We start from the raw sequence: 20028 nt of genomic DNA, 5'->3' as shown, positions 1-20028 counted from the left end.
TGTCTCTCTCTCACACACACTCTGTCTCTCTGACACACACACACTCTGTCTCTCTCTCACACACACTCTGTCTCTCTGACACACACACACACACACACAATCGCACACGCACGTACACGCATGCACACACACACACACACGCACACACAGATGCTGACACACACACACACACACACACACACAAGCTCAAGCACTGTCTGTGACCTTGTGTTGTACATTTGCATGCCATGTTGACAGAAGCCATCAGCTCATAATCATGACCACTGTCAGATGCTGTTTTTAGAATTGTGTTCACTTCAATGAAAATCTCTCCAAAGAGTGAGGGGAGGGGGGGGGTGGAAGACACTGAGAGTCTGAGAGGGAGGTCAGAAGCCACACTTTGAGGGAGAGAGAGAGAGGAACAGGTGTTTATAAGTGTTTATTTGTTCAAGGGAAGAGGCCAACCTTTGGGGCAAATTTTGAGTGTAACCTTGCTGGCTGTAGCTGTCAGTAACACTGCACGACAAAACACGCACATACACACACACACACACACACATACACACATACACATGCACACACACACGTGCACACACATACATATACACACTCTCACACATACACACATCACACACACACACTCTCACGCTCACATGCATACATGCTGTACACAGACACACTCATTTTATGCACTCATGCATAAGATAAGCATTAAAATTGTGCTGGCAGTGAAGGCTGTCCATATTGTACCAAAGCAATGTGTGTCTCATTAAAACAGTAGCTTTGTGCTACTGGTACACGGGGCGGGGCTGGGTGGGGTTAGGGTGGGGGGGGGGTTTGTGGGTGGAGTGAGTGAAGGGAAAAGCACAGCCTGTTCCTAAACAAAAAGGCAAAACAAGCAGAGGGAGAAACTGAAAGAGTGAGAGGGCAAAAAAAAAGGAGCCAGAGAGAGGAATGCAAGTCCCACGGTCATATTTATCCCCTACAGGAACTCCAGTGTTGAACAAAACCAGAGAAACATCAGGAGCACTAAGGGTAGCGAGCCAGAGACTGAGAGAGTAAGAACCTAAACACACGCACACATGCATACACACACACACACACACATATGCATACACACACATACAGACACACACACACACACACACATATGCATACACACATGCATACACACACACACACACATATGCATACACACACACACACACATGCATACACACACACACACACATATGCATACATACACACACACACACACATGCATACACACACACACACATATGCATACATACACACACACACACACATATGCATACACACACACACACATGCATACACACACACACACACGTATGCATATACACACACACTCACACATGCATACACACACACACACACACATGCATACACACACACACACACGTATGCATACACACACACACTCACACATGCATACACACACACACACACACATGCATACACACACACACATATGCATACACACACACACACACACACACACACACATGCATACACACACACACATATGCATACACACACACACACACACACACGCAAGCATATGCGCAAACATTCTCTCGCGCACACACCTACATGCAAACAAACGTACGCACGCACATTACACACATTCACACACTCGCATGCTCACCCACAGCTGGTACACTTTAGGTCTTCTGCAAAGGGAACGCCCTTTACGCACGGCTGATTCTTTACCTGTTCGTGACATGGGATCAGAGCTGCCTCTCATCCACCTGGCCCCGGGCACTGCGGTTACCTAGGGCAACAGCCACGCAGGAGTCCGAGACATGAAAGGCTCCAGACACAGCGTGAATTATGACAAAGACCAGGCTGGGTTCCCCTCAGTGGTATGCCCACTGCCGCACTATTGTAAAAACTGTACAATTTTACAGCTCAACCCCCACCCCACCCACCCCCCCAAACAAAAAAAATCACTGCTGTATTTTTCTGATATATTCGTACATCTTGAAAAAGCATATAATTGCATGAAAGCACCAGAATTTAACAAATTAACACAACAACAAATAATTTTTTCGTAAATATAATCCCATCTCAGCTATGTCTTTTGGGCAGTAAGTCTGTGGGACTTTGTTTCAGAAATATGCTGGAGTCCAATTATTTGTGAAATATTGCAATATATTGTGAAGTGTTGCAATATCTTGGATAAGTGGGTAAAGAAAATGGATGAATGGATTTATGTTGCTCAATAGCACCCCCTTCTGGCTGACCTGTGGCCTGCAGTCTCCCGGGGCCTGCGGTGCTGTACTCAGCTGTAGCGGCAGCACTGGAAGATGAACTGCAGAACGAGGACGTGCTCGGCAGCGTGCTGACACAAATTTGCAGGTTTATTATTATTCATTATTATTTTTGGCAGATAATCTTTGAGCTCAGTTCTTCGGTTTGTTCTTTTGTGTGTGTGTGTGTGTGTGTGTGTGTGTGTTTGCTATTTGAAATTGACGACAGTGTTTCTCCCTTCGAAGAATCACAAATTAATAAATTAACTAATTTTAGGTGAAGTCAGTGGCACCGCGCCCTACATACTCTCTCCCCCCCCCCCCCGCCCCCACAGCCCCTGCTACCCCCCCTCCTCCCTCCCCACACGGTGTACCTCTGCACACAGACTGGCCTTGTTCTCTCTCTGTTTGGCCCCGTCTGCTGGGACTCCTCAAAAATCCCAAGTATCCCGGAAATTTCCGGTGTTGTGTTTGTTTTGTTTTGGAAAGGGGGGAGAATTGGGTGGGGGGGGGGGGGGGGGGGGGCGGTTAGGGTAGAATTTCAATTTCAAAAGCTTTTCATCTAAAAAGTGGAAAAGTGAAAATGTGAACTACAAACTCACCAAAACACGCCACGTTTGAGGAAAAATGTGTTCTACCTTTCCGTGACACTAATAGCCCAGCGCTGTTTCTCAGGGGCTGATTCCCTCCTCCTTACATTCAGCTGCGTGCTGGGGAGGCCTGGACACAGAGAGAGGAGAGCGGCCACGAGGTGGCAGGCAGACACTTTCTGGTCTCTTCCAAATTAACTCAAGAGAATTTTCCGGGTTTTGAAAAACCGACGCTGAAATTAGCCATCAATTAATCCAAAGAGGGAAAATGAAGAAAAATTAAACTAAGACCACAGCTTTCTCTGAGAAAAAAACCTACAGGTTTATTCTTAATTGTGATGTTTGCTTTACACATACTGTACGTACATTTCATTAGCAGACATTTTGCAGACTTGCACAACTTTAGCATTTACATTGCATCCATTTATATAGCTGGATATGTACCAAAGCACTGCAGGTCAAGGGCACAGTGGCAGTGTCCTACCTAGGAATCGAACCCGCAACGTTTTAGGTTACAAGGCACACTACACTGCTGCTGTGCTGTTCTGTTACATGCTGTTACACATTATGTAACAGTGCAGCATTCACTGACAAATTTTAGTAGAACCCTTTAAGGTGTAATATCACAAATACGAGAATAGAATGTTCATAACTGAGTATTCTGATGCTGATGTCACAATCACTGCTGGTGACTGAAAGCAACAGAGTTCTAGAACGCTGACTTTTTGAAATTTTGAAAGAACATTCCAAATAAACCTACTCTTCAAAGGCTTAAAAGCTCACATTGGCTGGAGTAAACAGGAACCACATCAAAGCACCACAGTAAGCAGATTCAGAGGAGCGCTTAGGGGACAGACATCCAATCAGAGCGCTGCGTTGTGCTCGGGGGGGGGGGGGCTGTCCTGGGACTGGCAGTGCTATTTCCTTGTTGGGGGGAGGGGCTGGAGGCGAGGTACAGGTAAGGGAAACACGGGGGCGGTGGGCGAGCTGCAGGGAGAGGGCGGGGGGGAGTTCTCGGGAAGGAGGAGGGGCACGTACAGGAGGGCTCCGGACTGAGAGATGGGGGGCAGGAAGTAGGGGCGGCGGTCTCTGCGGCTTGGCTCCGCCCCCCGCTGCCCCGGGTCCGCCCTCCCCTTCAGTGACCCCGCCTCCTGCAGGGTCCTGCCCTGGCGATTGGCTGAGGCGGTGAGGCCGGGCGTGTCTCTCTCCGTGTCTGTGAGCCCCAGGCTCTCCAGCCAGCTGCACAGCGCCCTGTCCCCGCCACCCTCGGCATTGTGGGCCGGCACGCCCCGCCACTCGTTTCCAGGGTAATTTACCCTTCTTCCTTCCGTCCTTCTCCGCCTTTTCTTCCTTTTCCTCTCATCCGCGCGAGCTGCCCCGCCCGTGGGACCCTCGCCCTGTGCGGCAGGGCTCACCGCCCCCGCCCCCACCCCCACCCCCACCCCTCCCCAGCTCCCCTTCCTATCGCGGCGGGTCCTCGGCGACGGGGCGGGCTGGGGGCAGGGGCGTCCGCCGCCCTGCCTGTTCAGAGCCGCCGGCGGGCACATGGGCGCGTTCGCGGGCACGGCGGCCCGGCGCGGGAGCTCCAGCGTTGGCGATGCCGCCCTGGCGAGGTCCCGGGTCCTCGCTGGCGTGCCCACGAAGCCGTCGGCTTGGGAGAGAGCGTCGCCACAGACGCGCGGCGTATCCGCGGGCAACACCGCCCTGGACCTGCGGAACACGGCCCTCAGGCGGCGGTGGGGGGGCAGCCCGGCGGACACGCCCGTCGGGCTGATGCTGCGGAAGAGGGGCGGGGCCCGGAGGCTGACGGGCCGCCTCTCCTTCACGCAGGCTCCGCCCACCCCGCTCTGCTCCGCCCCGGCACCGTCCCAGCATCCCACAGCCCCGCCCCCGAGCTCCGCCTCCCACCCCGCGTGCGACTCCGCCATCTCCCCGACCAATCGGGAGGCGAGGCGGACGGGAGCGTGACCTCTCACCTCAGGGCCCATGTGACCATGGTGTCCAGGTGTTCTTCCGGCTCAGGTGACGCGCGGACAGCAGCGCTTCCTTCGATCGGCTCTTTCTGGTGTTACGGACATCAGCCTGACAGCTCCTCCTGCTCAGCCTCTCTTTACCGCGGGGACTGGGCAGGTAACAGAGAACAGGTACAAAGACGGGCCTGAAAAATCCCCCTGAAATAAACACAGACAAAGTTACATACAGACCGAAATGCATGACTGGAAATATTAATGCCGAAATGCATCGGCTCAGTGCCCCACTGCCTGCCAGCACCTGAAAGACCACTCCAGCAGACTGGATGAATAGTAGCTGGGTGATGTATGGATTTAACCCTTTAAAGGTGCCAGATCACAAATATGTGATTAGAATGTTCTTAACGGAACATTCTAATGCTGATGATGTAACAATCACTACTGGTCAGTTCTGGAGTTCTAGAACACTGACTTGGAATTTAGAAGAAAAAAAAAAACATTCCGAACAAAGAACATGCTCTTCAAAGGGTTAAGTAGGTGATGGGGAAGTGATGGACAGGAGTAGACAGGTGACACACAGGTGACGATGAGTCATATAAATATGGCTGAATGGCTAGGGTGGATAACTGACGCAGCTCAAGGCTGCCCAACCCTGTTCCTGGAGAATTACAGACCTGTAAGTGCTCATTTCAACCCTAACAAAGCACACCTCACATTCAACAGCTAGAGATCCACCACCCTTGTAGGTTTTCCCTCCAACTCTAATGAAGCACAACACCCTGAACAGGTAGAGCAGGGCTGCCCAACCCTGTTCCTGGAGATCCACCGTCCTGTAGGTTTTCATTTCAACCCTAATCTGACACACCTGGTTCTACGAATTAACCGCTCTACAAAGGTCTCTAGCTGTTGAATGAGGTGTGCTTTGTTAACGTTGGAGTGAAAACCTACAGGACGGTAGATCTCTAGCTGTTGAGTGAGGTGCGCTTCGTTAGGGTTGGAGTGAAAACCTACAGGACGGTAGATCTCTAGCTGTTGAATGAGGTGTGCTTTGTTAGGGTTGGAGTGAAAACCTACAGGACGGTAGATCTCTAGCTGTTGAATGAGCTGTGCTTTGTTAACATTGGAGTGAAAACCTACAGGATGGTAGATCTCCAGGAATAGGCTTGAGCAGCCCTGAAGTAGATGGATGGATAGACTCATGCAAATATGGACATAAAAGGGTGAATACTGTACATTATGATGAGAGCAAACCATTCACCCCCGTGCAGGGTCACCGTTTACCGAGCTTCAGAGAGGACAGGTGAAGGAGCACCAGACGCAGGCTGACATCCGCAGTTTTACCGAAAGTCACTCACCCCTCTGGCAGTCCCCTCCGGTCAACAGCCAGACAGTCCACAGGTTGTCCCGTCCGCCCTGTCTCCCCTTCCGTCGCTCCCTGATGCCCGTGCACCTCTTACTCTTCTCTTCTGTAATCTGGACTCCTCTCCTCCTTCACACACTCCCTCCCTTTCTCCCTCTCCCTCCCTTTCATCCTCTCTGACTCTCCGACATGAAAGGTGGACACCCCCCCTCTTTTCTCCTTTTATTTCGAATGTCTGTCAATTATTAATGCCACATGACCACATCGCTTACATCCAGCCTTGCCTCTGGCCCACTGATTCTCATCACACAAGCATTATTATCCATGCAGTGTGCATGTGTGTGTATGTGTGTGCGTGTGTGTGTGTGCGTATGTGCGTGTTGGTGTGTGTGTGTGCATATGTGCATATGTGCATATGTGCGTATGTGTGTGTGTGTCTGTGTGTGCGTATGTGTGTGTGTGCGTGTGTGCGCGTATGTGTGTGTGTGCGTGCGTGTGTGTGTGTATGTGCGTGTTTGTGTGTGTGTGTGCGTGTGTGTGTGTGTATGTGTGTGTGCGTGCGTGCGCGTATGTGTGTGTGTGCGTATGTGCGTGCTTGTGTGTGTGTGCGCATATGTGTGTGTGTGTGTGTCTGTGTGTGCGTATGCGTGTGTGTGCGTGCGTGCGCGTATGTGTGTGTGCGTATGTGTGTGTGCGTGTGCGTGTGTGTGTGTTCTGCATAACAATGTCTCACCATTTTTCATGAAGGAGAACTGATGGTCATTTTGAGTTAAATTGCATTGCTTCTTCTGTAATATCCCAGAGTGTCAAAAAATGAGATTTCAGACTTCAACTCTTGTCACTGATCTAAATTTTTAAAAAATCTTTTAGTTAGTTTTAGTTAGTGTAATGAAAAAAAATAAAATAAAAATCCACTGACAGATTTGAAATGCTCTATTTAATTACAACTCCCACATGACAGTTTTGCTCCTGTCTTTCCCATTTGGAGTGACTGGGAATTACGAAGGCAAATTTGCTACCCAAATTAAAAAGTCCATCTCATTTCATAAACAACATTGTTAATTACTTATTTACGCTATGTATGTTCATTTAGTGAGCATTATTGGCTGCATTGCAACAACTGGTTTGGTGCCATTATGTTACATTACATTTCATTACATACATTTAGCAGAAGCTCTTATCCACAGAGAACTACAGCATAATCTAATGATCCCTAGCTTTTATTATGTTTGTAGTCATTGTCATTGATAAATAGATGTAGCTTATTTGGGTGGGGGGGGGGGGGGACTCAATGTTGCTTCCAAATGTTTGGACATGGTTGCATATTGTGCTTTCTAGATACCCATCCCAAAGGTAATGAACTGGATGCCATGATAAAATGAGGTTTTAAGGACCCCCCCCCCCCCCCCCCCCCCCACCCCCCACCCCCAAACCTTAAAGTGAGTTCCACATCCTTGCTAGCAATCCTCAGTGGAAGATCAGGAGCTTTAAAATGTATATTTTGATTATATGTTTAAATGTATATTCAGAACACAGTAGCTACTTAAAAACGTAAATGATGCCTATGTAAGATTTTTTGAAAAGGTATCAATAAATACATAACTATGAATTCCTTTGCGCATTATTATTTTGTTAACATTCAAATGAAAGAGCTTGAATCGACCTGTAAAACCTGTTTGTTCAACAAAGACAATCTGGGATTTAGTAGGCTACTTACTTTTAATTTAAAACACGCAGTTATGGAATTCTAAGAGAACTGCGGACCACCTGCGCTTGCTCAAATCAAAACACCGTAAACGTTCATTTCTGGGAATTCCTAGATTCTTGTCACCCAGCTAAACTTTAACAGCACAGATTCTTAAGACGAAGAATCTGAAGTTTTCAGAAACGTTGCCAGCAATTCAAGTGGAACCCTCATTTTGTACAGAGGGTGGCGCAATTTACACGAAAGACAAATACTCGAATCCAAACATTCTGGTTGCGCAAAGTGCAAGCGGAAGTGCTTCACGAACAGTGGTCCGGGCGACCAGGCAACTCAGGAGCAACTGCGCGGTAAGGATGTGTACTTTTAATATCGACTAGATTGGCAAGTTAGCTTGATAAACGAATCGCACAAAGTCAGGGACGGGTGTGAGGCCAGACACTGGCAAAAGTATGGTGGCTGTTTGTCTTAACATTATATGTGAAGGCAGTTAGCTGGCGCGATATAGACCGAAAGGAAGCGGGCAAAGTCAAACGTAGGTTATCGGGGGATAGCTAACGTTAGCTAACTTTGGCTGAAAACCCAACGTAGCTACACAACAGGTCGTCCGTAAGCACAGTGATATCTACAACGATCTAGGTAACTCGTGGGCTTGTCTGATACAGTAACGCGAAATGATCATTTGCATGTACGTTGGTTGATTTATATGCGGGTACCTAACAACGTTGTTTAGTTGGCTTACGCTCACCTAGCGAGCTACGTTGCGCGCTAGACTTGAATAACTAGCTGACAGCTGGCACTGATTCATTGCAACACCGTTGGCCTATTTGTGTTGTTTTCTTCTGGGCACAATTGCTTGACTCAGATAACAAAGTTATGCACAGCAATTACTGTAACTGGTTAAGTTGTTACGCATTTTCCAGTGAATAATTCTTGTGATTTGACCAAGGAGTGATCCTCAAAGAGATCAATACTTTCCCAAACAACCGTGACACGTATACTACTTCGGGTAACTTACTATGAAGTTGGGGGTTCCTACGGTTGTTTCTTTCCAAGTCACGTATCGATATTGATACAATATTTTGTGATGCGTTGTACAGCTGGCCTCTGAAGTCACAAGATCACTAGCCCCTTCTCCCCTCCCCTTCTAAAGACGTTTCTAACACTGTGCAAAAAAGGTTTAAAGAGTTCTCAAAATTAATTGCCATCGATGTTCCATCAATGTTCTGTTTTAGCAAATGTCACGTGTTTATTAATTATCTTTTATGTCCTGTTTTTTTAAATTTAATTTAATTTTTTTTTGGTCTGTGGCGTTTCACAGATGGCTTACAGACTCATAGTCCGCAGGATCTGGAACGCGCCCGTGAAGGATATCCGCTGCCCCCATCTCTGCGCGTCCTCGGCCTCCCTGTTCTCCCGCGCGCCGTCGCCCGCCGTGTCCGTCACCTCCCGGCGAAACGTGTCCTTCAGCGTGCAGGACCAGGAGGATTTCACGGAGCGCGTCATCAACAGCAGCCTCCCCGTGCTGGTCGACTTCCACGCGCAGTGGGTATCCGCTACATTACAGTAGATTCCATCACAGGCATTTAGCAGACGCTCTTATCCAGGGCGACTTGCACAACTTTTTACACAGCATTTACAGTACATCCATTTATACAGCTGGATATACCCTGAAGGAATGCAGGTTAAGTACCTTGCTCAAGGGTACAACGATAGTGTCCTTCAACGGTAGTGTTCTACCGGGGAATTGAAGTCCAGTTCCTTGCCCATTGTACTACACTGCCACTTTAGGGAGGAGGTCAAAGTTGTGTGGATACTTAGCCTGGCTATTCACATGTCTCCTGTGATAACTAGAGCAATACTTGGTCATTAACAACAAAAAGCACACATACCTGTTTCTTTACAGCAATTATTTTTTCTTCTTCTTCATATTAATAAATGGGAGTTAGTCCCTGTGGAAAATGGGGGAGAAATGGAATGTTTTAATGTATGAATATTCAGAATGCTGATATGTAACTGCCCTTCTCCATGCGATACATCCTCCATGAGAGAGTGACTGCCAACTGTACAACCTGGGGAGTTCAGGCCATTGTTCTTTCATCTAACGAAACAGTTAATTTAAGATACAACTTTAATATTCATCCGCTTCAAGGAGACGAATTGCATTGAAAAATAGACCTAAAGAATGACATCATCGCTAGCTGTGTATATTTCTGACTTTTTCGAGCACTGCCTGCCATAGACTCTTAGAACATGCTCTCACGTCACGGACTTGGTCTTGGAAAACATTTGATGAAACTAGCAGTGTCAATGTGAATCAAAGGAAAGAACCGTGTTTGTTATGAGTGACATCAGGACCAAAAAAAAAAGTTAAGTGTGATAATAAAACGTTTAACCGTATAGAACTTGTCAGGTAGTGCGCTTAAAAAGCTTTACAGCAAGAATAAAACAAACACAGATGAGACGCCATAAAGGTATAACAAAAACAAATACGAGTAGCGTGTGTGAACTCGATATGAAACGATGCTCGCTGGTTTCCATGCCCTGTGCATTGAGCCATGAACGGTATTTGTGTCATATGACTCATCTGCCAGGAGAAAATGGCAGTGAGGTGAAAGGGTAGTGTGCCAGGTGCATTGTCTCCTGCCTCATACATGTATATATGCCCAAGATTGATATATGGATACATAGGATACATATCATGTGAATTGGGATGAATTAAGATGATCATTTTTTTCTAAATGACTATAGTGCATATTAGCAGAGTTGAGTTGTGTGTGTGAATTTGCCCATGCCCACACAATATATAACGTATATAAAACATATCTTTGTTTTTTTTCTCTCTCTCTCTTTTTTCTTGAAGCTGGTGTGGCCCCTGTAAGATCCTCGGCCCCCGATTGGAAAAGGCAGTTGCTAAGCAACAGGGTCGTGTCGCCATGGCAAAGGTCGACATCGACGAGCACACAGACCTGGCCATTGAGTACGGGGTGAGAGAAGTCAGGCTGTGTGTTTACGTATTGGGAGTTTTTTTTTTTTTTCTTCTTCTTGCTAGACGGTGTGGCGAGACCAGGCGATTAACGGCGACTTCTCTTCCGTCCAATAGGTATCGGCCGTCCCCACGGTGATTGCAATGCGGGGCGGTGATGTCATCGACCAGTTCGTTGGGATCAAAGATGAAGAACAGCTTGACTCATTTGTGGGGAAGCTCATTGAACAATGAACGTGTAGCTGACCCCCGCCCCCCCCTCAAGACTGACTAGCAGCATAACCCTCCCCCCCCCCCCCCCCCATTTTTTTTTGTTTTTTCTGAGCCTATGGCCCCTGAGCTGGTACACCCCTCCACCCCCCCCCCCCCCCAAAACGCACACACATGGGCACAAACGCATACGCACCCTTCAGCTCCCAGCTTCTGCCGACTCCTCTGTCCAGCGTGACCACAATGTGCTTCCCGCTCGCCGCCGAGCTCGCAGCCGCGTGTTCGAATGTTGGGAAAGACGATAAGAATAACGTTTCCTTAACCGTGACACTAAAATTTGGGAAAGCACCTTGTAGTCAGGTTGTACAGGAGGCTTAAATTTGTTGCTTGTCTCTTTCGTTGTCTGTCGTTCCTTTGATATTTATAGGTATTTGTCTGTGCATCTCGTTTGGAGTTGTGTTTGTGTGTGCCTGCATGTGTGCCTACCTGCTTCTCTCTCTCTCAGAATGTAAGACGGTTCCTTCAGCCACCTCTCAAACTGGTGAAAGAGCCTTTTAGTTTTACAATAGACTGTACGGGGACTGTACCGTGTCGCTCAGAACCGCCTACATAGTATAAAGTATACCAGAGACTGAGAAATGCGGTGGTTTTGAGCGAGGTCCGCGCATATTGCTGTCTGCAGTTGTCGATGTTGTCCACATGGGGGCGACCGTTCTTTATCCTGGCCGCGGAAAAAAGCCCTCGATCTTGAGGCCGGTAAGTCGTTTTATGCCGCTATGCCTAAAAAGCGAAGCGTGGAATGTGTCTGTCATTCAGTGTGTAGGCCTACGCATCTCAGACAGTCCTCGTCGCTCTGTATTGACTGTGAAATTTTCATTGTACAGGAAATGCATATAAGGTTATGGGTTCGATTTAGATTTTATTTTAATTAAATATAAGAAGTGAATTAATAAAATATATTAAAGGTTATTTATTGGCGTGTGTGAGCTGGTGTCTTGATCATAAAAATATGATGTCATGATTATGGCGGCAGAGCTACTCTTAAAAAAAATAAATAAATAAATAAAAAAACCACTGGATTATCCAAGTCTCCAAGCCAACGGATGGTAATAGTCAAAAACAGAACACGAGTGGGTAAAAATACAGAGAATAAACAAAAGCTTTATGTTCCTTGATAAGGGACGGGGGTCTCCTATTTTCCGTGTCAAAGCACAGACGGCGTTTTGCCTCAAGTGGTGTAAAGGTTACTTTGAAATACCCCCGAGGCGTTTAACAAAACTGCGCTAACTCAGAGCGAGCTGCGACGCCCGGCTGCATCCACCCTTCCTCGGTAATAATTCCTCGTGCCACCTCAGCACCCGCTGTCCAGGCGCTAGTGCCGCGCGAGCTGGAAGGGCGGGCCGCGGGCAGATGTTCGCTCAGCACCTCTCTTTAACGCCGTTTCCGCAGTGATTGTGCTGCACCGTCGCTGAGTAATCCTGATTTTCAGTCAGCAATTGTGCGCTGCAGTTGTCTTCGCGCGCCAAAGATTTGTGTTATCAAGTCCGATGTTTTCTTTGGAGATATGCTGCCACTGCGAATCTTTATGTCGGATTTATGTGTAGGCCTAGGTCTACAAAACTGAATGTCATAACTTGAAAATACACACGTGCTGTTGCAGTGTAGCTATACCGTGGCTCATCAAAGCAAATAGATTACATACTACCCGTGTAAATAACAGTATGGGGAAATGCAGAACTGTTGTGTGTGTGTGTGTGTGTGTGTGTGTGTGTTAAAGGGAGGAGGAAAATGATTTGGTGCTTAACTTAATTCATGTAAATATTACTGGTACAAACAGGATGTTCAACAGAACTTGGAAAGATCAAAGAGCAATGGTGTGTTACGAACGCAAGAAACATTTGAAAGTCTTTCTCATGAAGGTGTGGTAGCGACGGGTAAATAGTTGCCCTAGATTTCAGAAACTGCGCTAACGTGGCCGTGTCAGGTTACTCCACCTTATCCATTACAGCATTACATTTCTGTTCTCCCAATAGCATGACATAAATGCCACAAATGTCATTGCAGTCGCCTTGCTATGGTGTTTTTAACCACCTGTGTGAGTCCCGTTCTCCCCCCCTCTCTCTGTCTCACCCTCTCTCTCTCTCTCTCTCTCTCTCTCACTCCCTCTCTCCACTCCTCTCTCTCTCTGTCTCTCAATTCAATTCAATTCAATTCAGTAAGCTTTATTGGCATGGTAAGGGTACACTTACATTGCCAAAGCATTCACTCACATGACAAATATAACAGACAGGCAATAACAATTTAACTACAGTAAACAGAAAAAATATAAAATCCAGACAATCCACAGAAATAAAATTCTACAACTAGAACATAACGCATACAAAATGTCAATGAACTATAATAATTTTACTTTTCTGGTGTCAATGTTACTCCCTGTCCCTCAGTTTGTCTCTCTCTCATTCCCTCTCCCTCTCTCTCTCTCTCACTCCCTCTCCCTCTCTCCCTCTCACTCCCTCTCTCTCCACTCCTCTCTCTCTCTGTCTCTCTCTCTCACTTCCTCTCTCTCTCTCACACGCAGTCACACCTCAGGGTCTGCCTGCCGTCCAGAGACCATTATAATACTGACAGATAAAATCTGTGAAATTCCCTGTGACTCCCTTTCTGGTTCACTACTTCATCTACTCACCTTCTCCCCGCCAGGGAGCAAAAAAAGAAAAAGGGGGGGGGGGGGGTGACGGAGCTCTTTGGAGGTTTGGCGGCAGTGTAACCCTACACCTCTTCCGCAAAAAACAATAGACCACACCTCCAGCTCCCTCTGTCTCTCTCTCGGCTGGCGTTCTGTTACCATATAAGGGAAGAAAAAAGACGGAGGAAACCAGTGACTGTTGAACGAGTGAGAAAAGAGAGTAACTAAAATTCCTCGCTCCTCTACCTCCCCCCCCCTCCCTCTCTGACTCAAGCTGTTAATATTTACTCTGCGTTTTTTTTGCGCGAGCAGCGCTGCTGTCTGCTGACCTGCGCCAGGGCTGGGTCCTGGTGTCCCTGCGCCAGGGCTGGGTCCTGGTGTGCCTGCGCCAGGGCTGGGTCCTGGTGTCCCAGCGCCGCACGCAGCCGAGTCTGGGCACGGTTTGAGAGCAGCGCGTGTTTACAGTAAACGCGCCGACCCTGTTTGCGCTCGAAGGCGCTGCGCTGTCCTGCGGGCGGTGCGTACGTCTGTGCGTCTGTGCGTCTGTATGTCTGCGTCTGTACGTCTGTACGTCTGTGCGTCTGTATGTCTCCTGGGCGACAGCGAACTAGCATTCCGCCCGACGCGGTGGCATTACTTAAGACTTCCCCTCTTTTTTTTTTTTTTTCCTTTTTGTCCTAAAATGCACGTGACCATGCTTGAGTACATGGAACCTCTGTGTGGTGTGTTTTTTATTTTTATTATTATTATTATTTATTATTTTTTTTTAATAAAATGTTTTTGAATTGGGGGTGGGGGTGTGTGGGGGGGAGGGAAAGAAGATGGGATTTGGAGAAAAGAGGAGGGAGCTCTTCCTCCTCCCCTCTGCCCGAGCGTTCCAGACTTTCGTGCGCCTCTGTCCGTTCTTATCGCCCCTTCCTGTGTCCCGAGCGCTCGGGGAAAAAGGGGAACGATGGAGTTTGGGTGTCCGGGACCGGGACGGGCGATAGCTGTTACATTACACATTACAGACATTTAGCAGACGCTCTTATCCAGCGCGACTTACACAACTTTTACACGGCATTTACATTTATACAGCTGGATACATACTGGAGCAATGCAAATTAAGTACCTTGCTCGAGGGTACAACGGCAGTGTCCAACCCGGGAATCAAACCTGCAACCTTCAGGTTACAAGCCCAGTTCCTTGCCCGTTATACCACACTGCCGCCCACTGTAATAGCTGTAACTTAGCCACAGCCATTTGCACTGCCATGGGGGGAGTTTGTGCCCATTGTCGCCATGGTTGCATTTCCCGCTGTTGTGCCGTATATATCAATTAGTAAAGCCGTGTTTTCCCAACAGCGCCACTCTGCTGGGACAAAGGAGCCCCAGGGCCCATCAATCATTCAATCATTCAGTCATTTAAACATTTCATCATTTCATCTATCTGCAGGAAGCAGGGGAGACCGTGTGTGGGAGGAACATGGCAAAGTGCTGAAAGAGGGAGAAGCACAAGAACAGTTAAACGTGACTCTGTGTATGTGTGTGTGTGTGTGTGTGACTGCGTGTGTGAGAGGGTAAGAGTGTGTGTGAGAGTGTAAGAGTGTGTGACTGTGTGTCCATGTGTGTGTGTGAGAGGGTAAGAGTGTGTGTGTGTGTTTGTGACTGTGTGTGTGCGCGTGTGTGTGTGTGTGCATGTGTGTGACTGTGTGTGAGAGTGTAAGAGTGTGTGACTGTGTGTGCGTGTGTGTGTGTGAGAGGGTAAGAGTGTGTGTGTGTGTGTGTGTGTGACTGTGTATGTGCGCGTGTGTGTGTGTGTGCATGTGTGTGACTTTGTGTGAATGTGTGCGTGCATGTGAGTGTGTGCATGTGTCTGTGTGTCTGTGTGTATGTCTATGACAGCGTTAAATGGATATTCCTGTCGAAACAAATCAAGCACCATTGTAGTTTGTTGGCTTTGGCAGGTACAGAGGAAAGGCACGCACACACAAGTATACATTAAAACACACAGATCTATAGGTTTTCAGACACTGCACTTACATTATATTTGGAAGACACTTTTATCCAATGCCACGTACAATAAGTGCGTACCCCAGGTCGTTGGAACAACTACAGAACACAGGTCACATAAGGTACAGCTCTCATAAAGTATCAGTTGTCCATAGCTAAGCCGTGAACATCAAGACACCCAATTCATTTATACAGGCACGATGGCTCACTACTTTCTTCATCTTGTGGGTGACATAATCATTCTGCACATCCAGAATGGCAAAAATTCCCTGCCGTCACTGTAGCCGGGAGGGGGGGGAGGGGAGGGGAGGGGTGGGGTGTATGGGTCAGAGAGAAGGAGGAGATGGGGGGGGGAGGTCAGGACTGTCCATATTTGGTAATTTCACACTTACTATCTGTTTTTCTGGGCTGGTCATGTCCTTACTGTTTCCAGAAAGGGAACAGACAGGGACACAGCCGTGTGTTCAGAGCACAGCTGTGTCAGAACTCCCGTCCTCTAGTTTCTCAGTCTGGCAGTGTAGTACAATGGTTAGGGCACTGGATCTGTGTCCTAAACGGTTACAGGTTTGATACCCGGACCACTGCCGTTGCACCCTCAGGCAAGGTACTTAACCTGAATTGTTTCAGTGCATACGTAGCTGGATAAAATGGATAATATGTAAGAAATGCAAAAAGAGAAAAAAAAAGCTGCACAAATGGCTGTGGATACCAGCATCTGCTAAATGCCTGCAATGGAATGTAAACGTCTTTTTCTCTCTCTCCTCCTCCTCTCATCCCTCCATCTGGGGAGTATCAGAGACAGAGAGAGAGAGAGAGAGAGAGAGATACGACCTTTAACTAAAGCCTTTAATCACTAAAACTGACCAATCAGCTCGGAGATGGGGGAGAGGGCACAACAGCCCCGTGCAATCACATTGTTTACAAACAATGCGCTGAATGACACACTAGCGTTAAACGTATTTCTCAGGCCTGTTCAAAAATGGGGGGGGGGGGGGGGGGGGGGGGGAGAATATACAACATTTACAAACACATCTAAAATGTAGGTCTAAAACTGGAAAACTGAGTGGGTTAAGAAAGAAGTCTTTGGAACAGATAAAATATTCAGTCAGCTGTGTTCTGTTATGTAGCTACATGTATATTCAACTTTATTAACACTGAGTATGTAGGATGGGTTATGCTGGAAAACAGAATAGAATAATCATTTAAATTAGTCTATTTAAATATGCAAACTTTGCCTGTCATTGCTATTTCCTATTATTGAGGATATTTAAGTTATAGCCTAGTCAGTATTAACATGGCAAAATATATGTTAGTTTGCTTCAGATAGCACTGTTCTCTGCCGTTGAAGGAATAACCGTAAGTGTGGTCATATCTAGCAGTAAAAGCAAATAGGTCGGAGGTATTAATAGAAAATGATCGATTGTCTGTTATGGACTGGGATATTGTCAGTTTGATCTATATAGACGTGGGCAGGGATTAGTCAAATTCAGCGGTGACATACAGAAATGACCTGTTCATTTGTTCTTGAACTGTGTCGAGTGCTACTTATATGGTCACAAAACTCTTACCACGCACATACCTCTTTCATTAAACACTACCTTATCGCTCCCTCCCACAACTATTCCAAGTTCACATACTTTTTGCCTACTAGAACCGGTGCGGAATGTCCATCGGACACGGCCATTGGCCAAAGCGAACAGTATACTTCATATCCCGGCCTGTGAATGGTCACATAGGAAGACTCAAAGCTCATAGGCCCCGCCCTCTTTGACCGCGCCCGGGCTCTGAACATCGACGAGCGAGAGTTTAACTAGCTAGCTTGAGAGGGAGGGAGACCGAAAGAAAAAAAAGAAAAAGGGACAGAGAAACAGAGGGAGGAAGCGAACAGAGAGGTTAGTTCGACCCGAGTGCTTTGCGAGGCAGCAGTTCACCAGGAGTGTTTCACCGCGACAATTTCACGGACTGAGCCGTCCAATCTAGATAGCTTTCCTCCGAATAACGCCTGCAACTGAAAAGCAGGTAAAGTCTGAACTAACCTGTCTATCTGAACTTCTCTCCCACTATGTCTGTCGCTCCTCGTTTGACTTTGGCAGGCTCGTGAACCAGGAAGGGAGAAGATTGCAACTTCTGTAGCTAGCTAACTAACTCAGTAAAAAGATGGGGTGTGTAATGTTTCTTTTAAATCATTTTGAAGTTACTAAGAACCTATTGGGCTGTTCATTGTCCTGTTTTGCTCGTGAGAGTAGGTCACCAAGTAAGATGGCAAGGCCTTTCTTTGTAAGAAAAAAAGGATATATCGGTGGCGAACTTTTTATTTGAAGATTTCAAGCTGTCTGCGCGAGAGCGCAATGGAGGAAAAACGTTGTCCATGTAGCTAGCTAGATAGGCTAGTGGGCTAGTACAGGAAGTGGTTCGCATGAATGGGTCGGAGAGAAGCGAAGGAATGGACAGAAAGATTTCTGAAAGAAAGGGTGATGGCTGAAAGGCAACCGGCTCGCCGGTAAATGCAAAGTTTTACAAGCGCGCTCTTATTTTCGTGGGGGAAACTTAGCTAATCTGTCGCCGCTTCGTAGATTTAGTGTCATTGTAACTTGCTGCCTGCTCAGTCTGCGGGCAGTGTTGTTACACACCCATTACGTCACTTGGAGTGTTCTCGCGACTGGCCACCTCTCCCTTCCTTTTCTCCACCGCTGAATGATTTACATGGTCTTTTCTTACTCTTTGGGGATGGTATACCGATATTGCTGTGTAATTATAAGTGTAAGAATTGCTCCGTATGAATCAGTCCTCTTCAATTAATGTAACTGATAGTTCCAGTTTATTTAGCCTGAAGTAGGCTACATAAAGTGCAAGATTCCACTAACGTTGCATGCATCACATTACACCGACGATGTAAATTGTTTCACTAATGCATTCAATTGTAATTTTAGTTTTAACTGTACTTTATATTGTGAGTGCGGATTGGCATAACTGGGCACATTGAGAGCAACGAAAATGCTGTCCCAACTGCTCTTTATACGATCATAAATCGTGGTTGTGGACAACCGTGACGATGCGTTTATGATCTATGATCTATATCGAGCAGCGAATTGAGCTGTGTAGGTACCATGTATTCCAGACTACACGCTGAAGTCTGAAATGCACTGCGCGGCGGCTACTTCAAACTAAAGGCAGTTAATAAATTCACTTTTTGTGTACCGCTGTCGGTCTGGTACGCACGTGTGCGTGGAGATTCGATAGCCAACTTGCACTTATACTAATTGTAAAAATGACCTCTATTGAAATTAAATGCAACCATCCGAGCTGTACATGCTCATTTCAGTACTTTTCTCTTTACTTTTGTGGCGATGGATGACTTGCTCGCGTCTATTCCCCCACCAGCGACAAGGAAAGGTCACGTACATCTGTTCGGTCACGTTGTTGGATTGATGAGTTAGTGCCGCCGGGGTTGCGCACAAGTGTGAGAATCGAGTCCCGCTACTTTCAGCAGGTGCAGCTCTGCGCAGACACGCCCGGACAGGACGGGGTTTGTCGGTTGGCTGAGCAACCTGCACTGTGCGGGGAAGGGAACACAGACGCAGTACAAGTGAATTAAATTGCAGGCTTCGTCAAATAACAGTGTGGGAAACAACTTCGTTCGACGTTAGGACCGTTTCTCGGTCACAGTTCAGTGGTCTCCGAGGCATTTCCTGTATGTTGTCATTTCCTGTTTGTTACACCGCGCCGCTGTAGCTGAACGCTCTCGAGCTGGGACTGTTGGGTTTCAGCCATTGTGAGCGCAGTACAGCCGAGTTTGATTTGCAAAGTGATCCACTGCACGGAAGATGTCGTAGCCTGGTTTCTTGTTCTTGTTTAAAACGTTGACCCTCTAAACTGTAATTGAAAAAGAAAAAATGGAAATGGGGTTTCTCTTATGCGACCAAAAAGCATGTATGGACTAGTACGAACAACTTTCGTACAGAGCCTCTAATGTTAACAATGAAGACGTCACAAAATGTACTTTTTTGGGGGCATTGTAAAGCCGGTTGTTTCCGAGCGCGGAGCCGTGTGGTTCCCAGAGGGAATTGGGCTGGAGGTGGGGTTGATGGGTGGATGCCTTGTGTAATTATCGGTGTGTACAAGCACCTGCTAACTGCAGGTACTGTGTCTACATGCAGACGTTTGGGTGAGGTGCCCGGTCTGGTATAGATGGTGATAAACTAAGAGCGGAGTGTTGGCAACTTCAGCGTGTAGCACGCAGCCTGTTAACTTAAATTATTCATCAGTGTGACTGACACACTT

At 47.2% G+C, this 20028-nt stretch overlaps 3 protein-coding genes and 1 long non-coding RNA gene across 10 annotated transcripts in view; 2 read left to right on the top strand and 2 right to left on the bottom strand.

The window, feature by feature from the left end:
• Window positions 1-3139: 3139 nt before the first annotated feature.
• LOC118216357 (histone-lysine N-methyltransferase 2B-like) lies at window positions 3140-6556 on the bottom strand. Of its 2 annotated transcripts, none has more exons than XM_035397447.1 (2): window positions 6168-6556; window positions 3140-5013 (listed from the first exon to the last, which is right to left on the bottom strand). In XM_035397447.1, exon 2 carries the CDS (start codon window positions 4828-4830, stop codon window positions 3760-3762), a length of 1071 nt encoding a protein of 356 aa, XP_035253338.1. In that variant the 5' UTR covers window positions 4831-5013; window positions 6168-6556; the 3' UTR covers window positions 3140-3759. The 2 variants fall into 2 exon arrangements, with proteins under 2 accessions (XP_035253338.1, XP_035253339.1); XM_035397448.1 differs by having other exon boundaries at window positions 3140-5000.
• Window positions 6557-8136: 1580 nt separating this feature from the next.
• On the top strand, window positions 8137-11119 carry LOC118215958 (thioredoxin, mitochondrial-like). Of its 2 annotated transcripts, none has more exons than XM_035396946.1 (4): window positions 8137-8224; window positions 9196-9419; window positions 10738-10861; window positions 10978-11119. In XM_035396946.1, the coding sequence occupies exons 2-4, from the start codon at window positions 9196-9198 to the stop codon at window positions 11092-11094; spliced, it is 465 nt and encodes a 154-aa protein (XP_035252837.1). In that variant the 5' UTR covers window positions 8137-8224; the 3' UTR covers window positions 11095-11119. The 2 variants fall into 2 exon arrangements, with proteins under 2 accessions (XP_035252837.1, XP_035252839.1); XM_035396948.1 differs by lacking the exon at window positions 8137-8224 and adding an exon at window positions 8243-8513.
• LOC118215960 lies at window positions 9168-14304 on the bottom strand. The gene is made up of 4 exons (XR_004762942.1): window positions 14086-14304; window positions 13757-13908; window positions 9767-9826; window positions 9168-9430 (listed from the first exon to the last, which is right to left on the bottom strand). It is a non-coding gene; the product is annotated as an uncharacterized LOC118215960 (long non-coding RNA).
• Window positions 14305-17526: 3222 nt separating this feature from the next.
• LOC118216896 (myosin-9-like) overlaps window positions 17527-20028 on the top strand; it is a 51996-nt gene continuing 49494 nt past the window's right edge. For 3 of the 5 annotated variants that reach the window (XR_004763087.1, XR_004763086.1, XM_035398502.1), the window contains exon 1: window positions 17534-17766. The gene's annotated coding sequence lies outside the window, so the exon portion shown is untranslated. Of the gene's footprint in view, window positions 17767-20028 lie in introns of all 5 variants that reach the window. The other 2 variants (XM_035398501.1, XM_035398503.1) reach the window with 2 other exon arrangements.

This window comes from Anguilla anguilla, chromosome 17, assembly GCF_013347855.1.
Source record: "Anguilla anguilla isolate fAngAng1 chromosome 17, fAngAng1.pri, whole genome shotgun sequence".
Lineage (NCBI taxonomy): Eukaryota > Metazoa > Chordata > Actinopteri > Anguilliformes > Anguillidae > Anguilla > Anguilla anguilla.
Note: the sequence above shows the minus strand (reverse complement) of the source record. Positions and strands in the feature narration are given on the sequence as shown.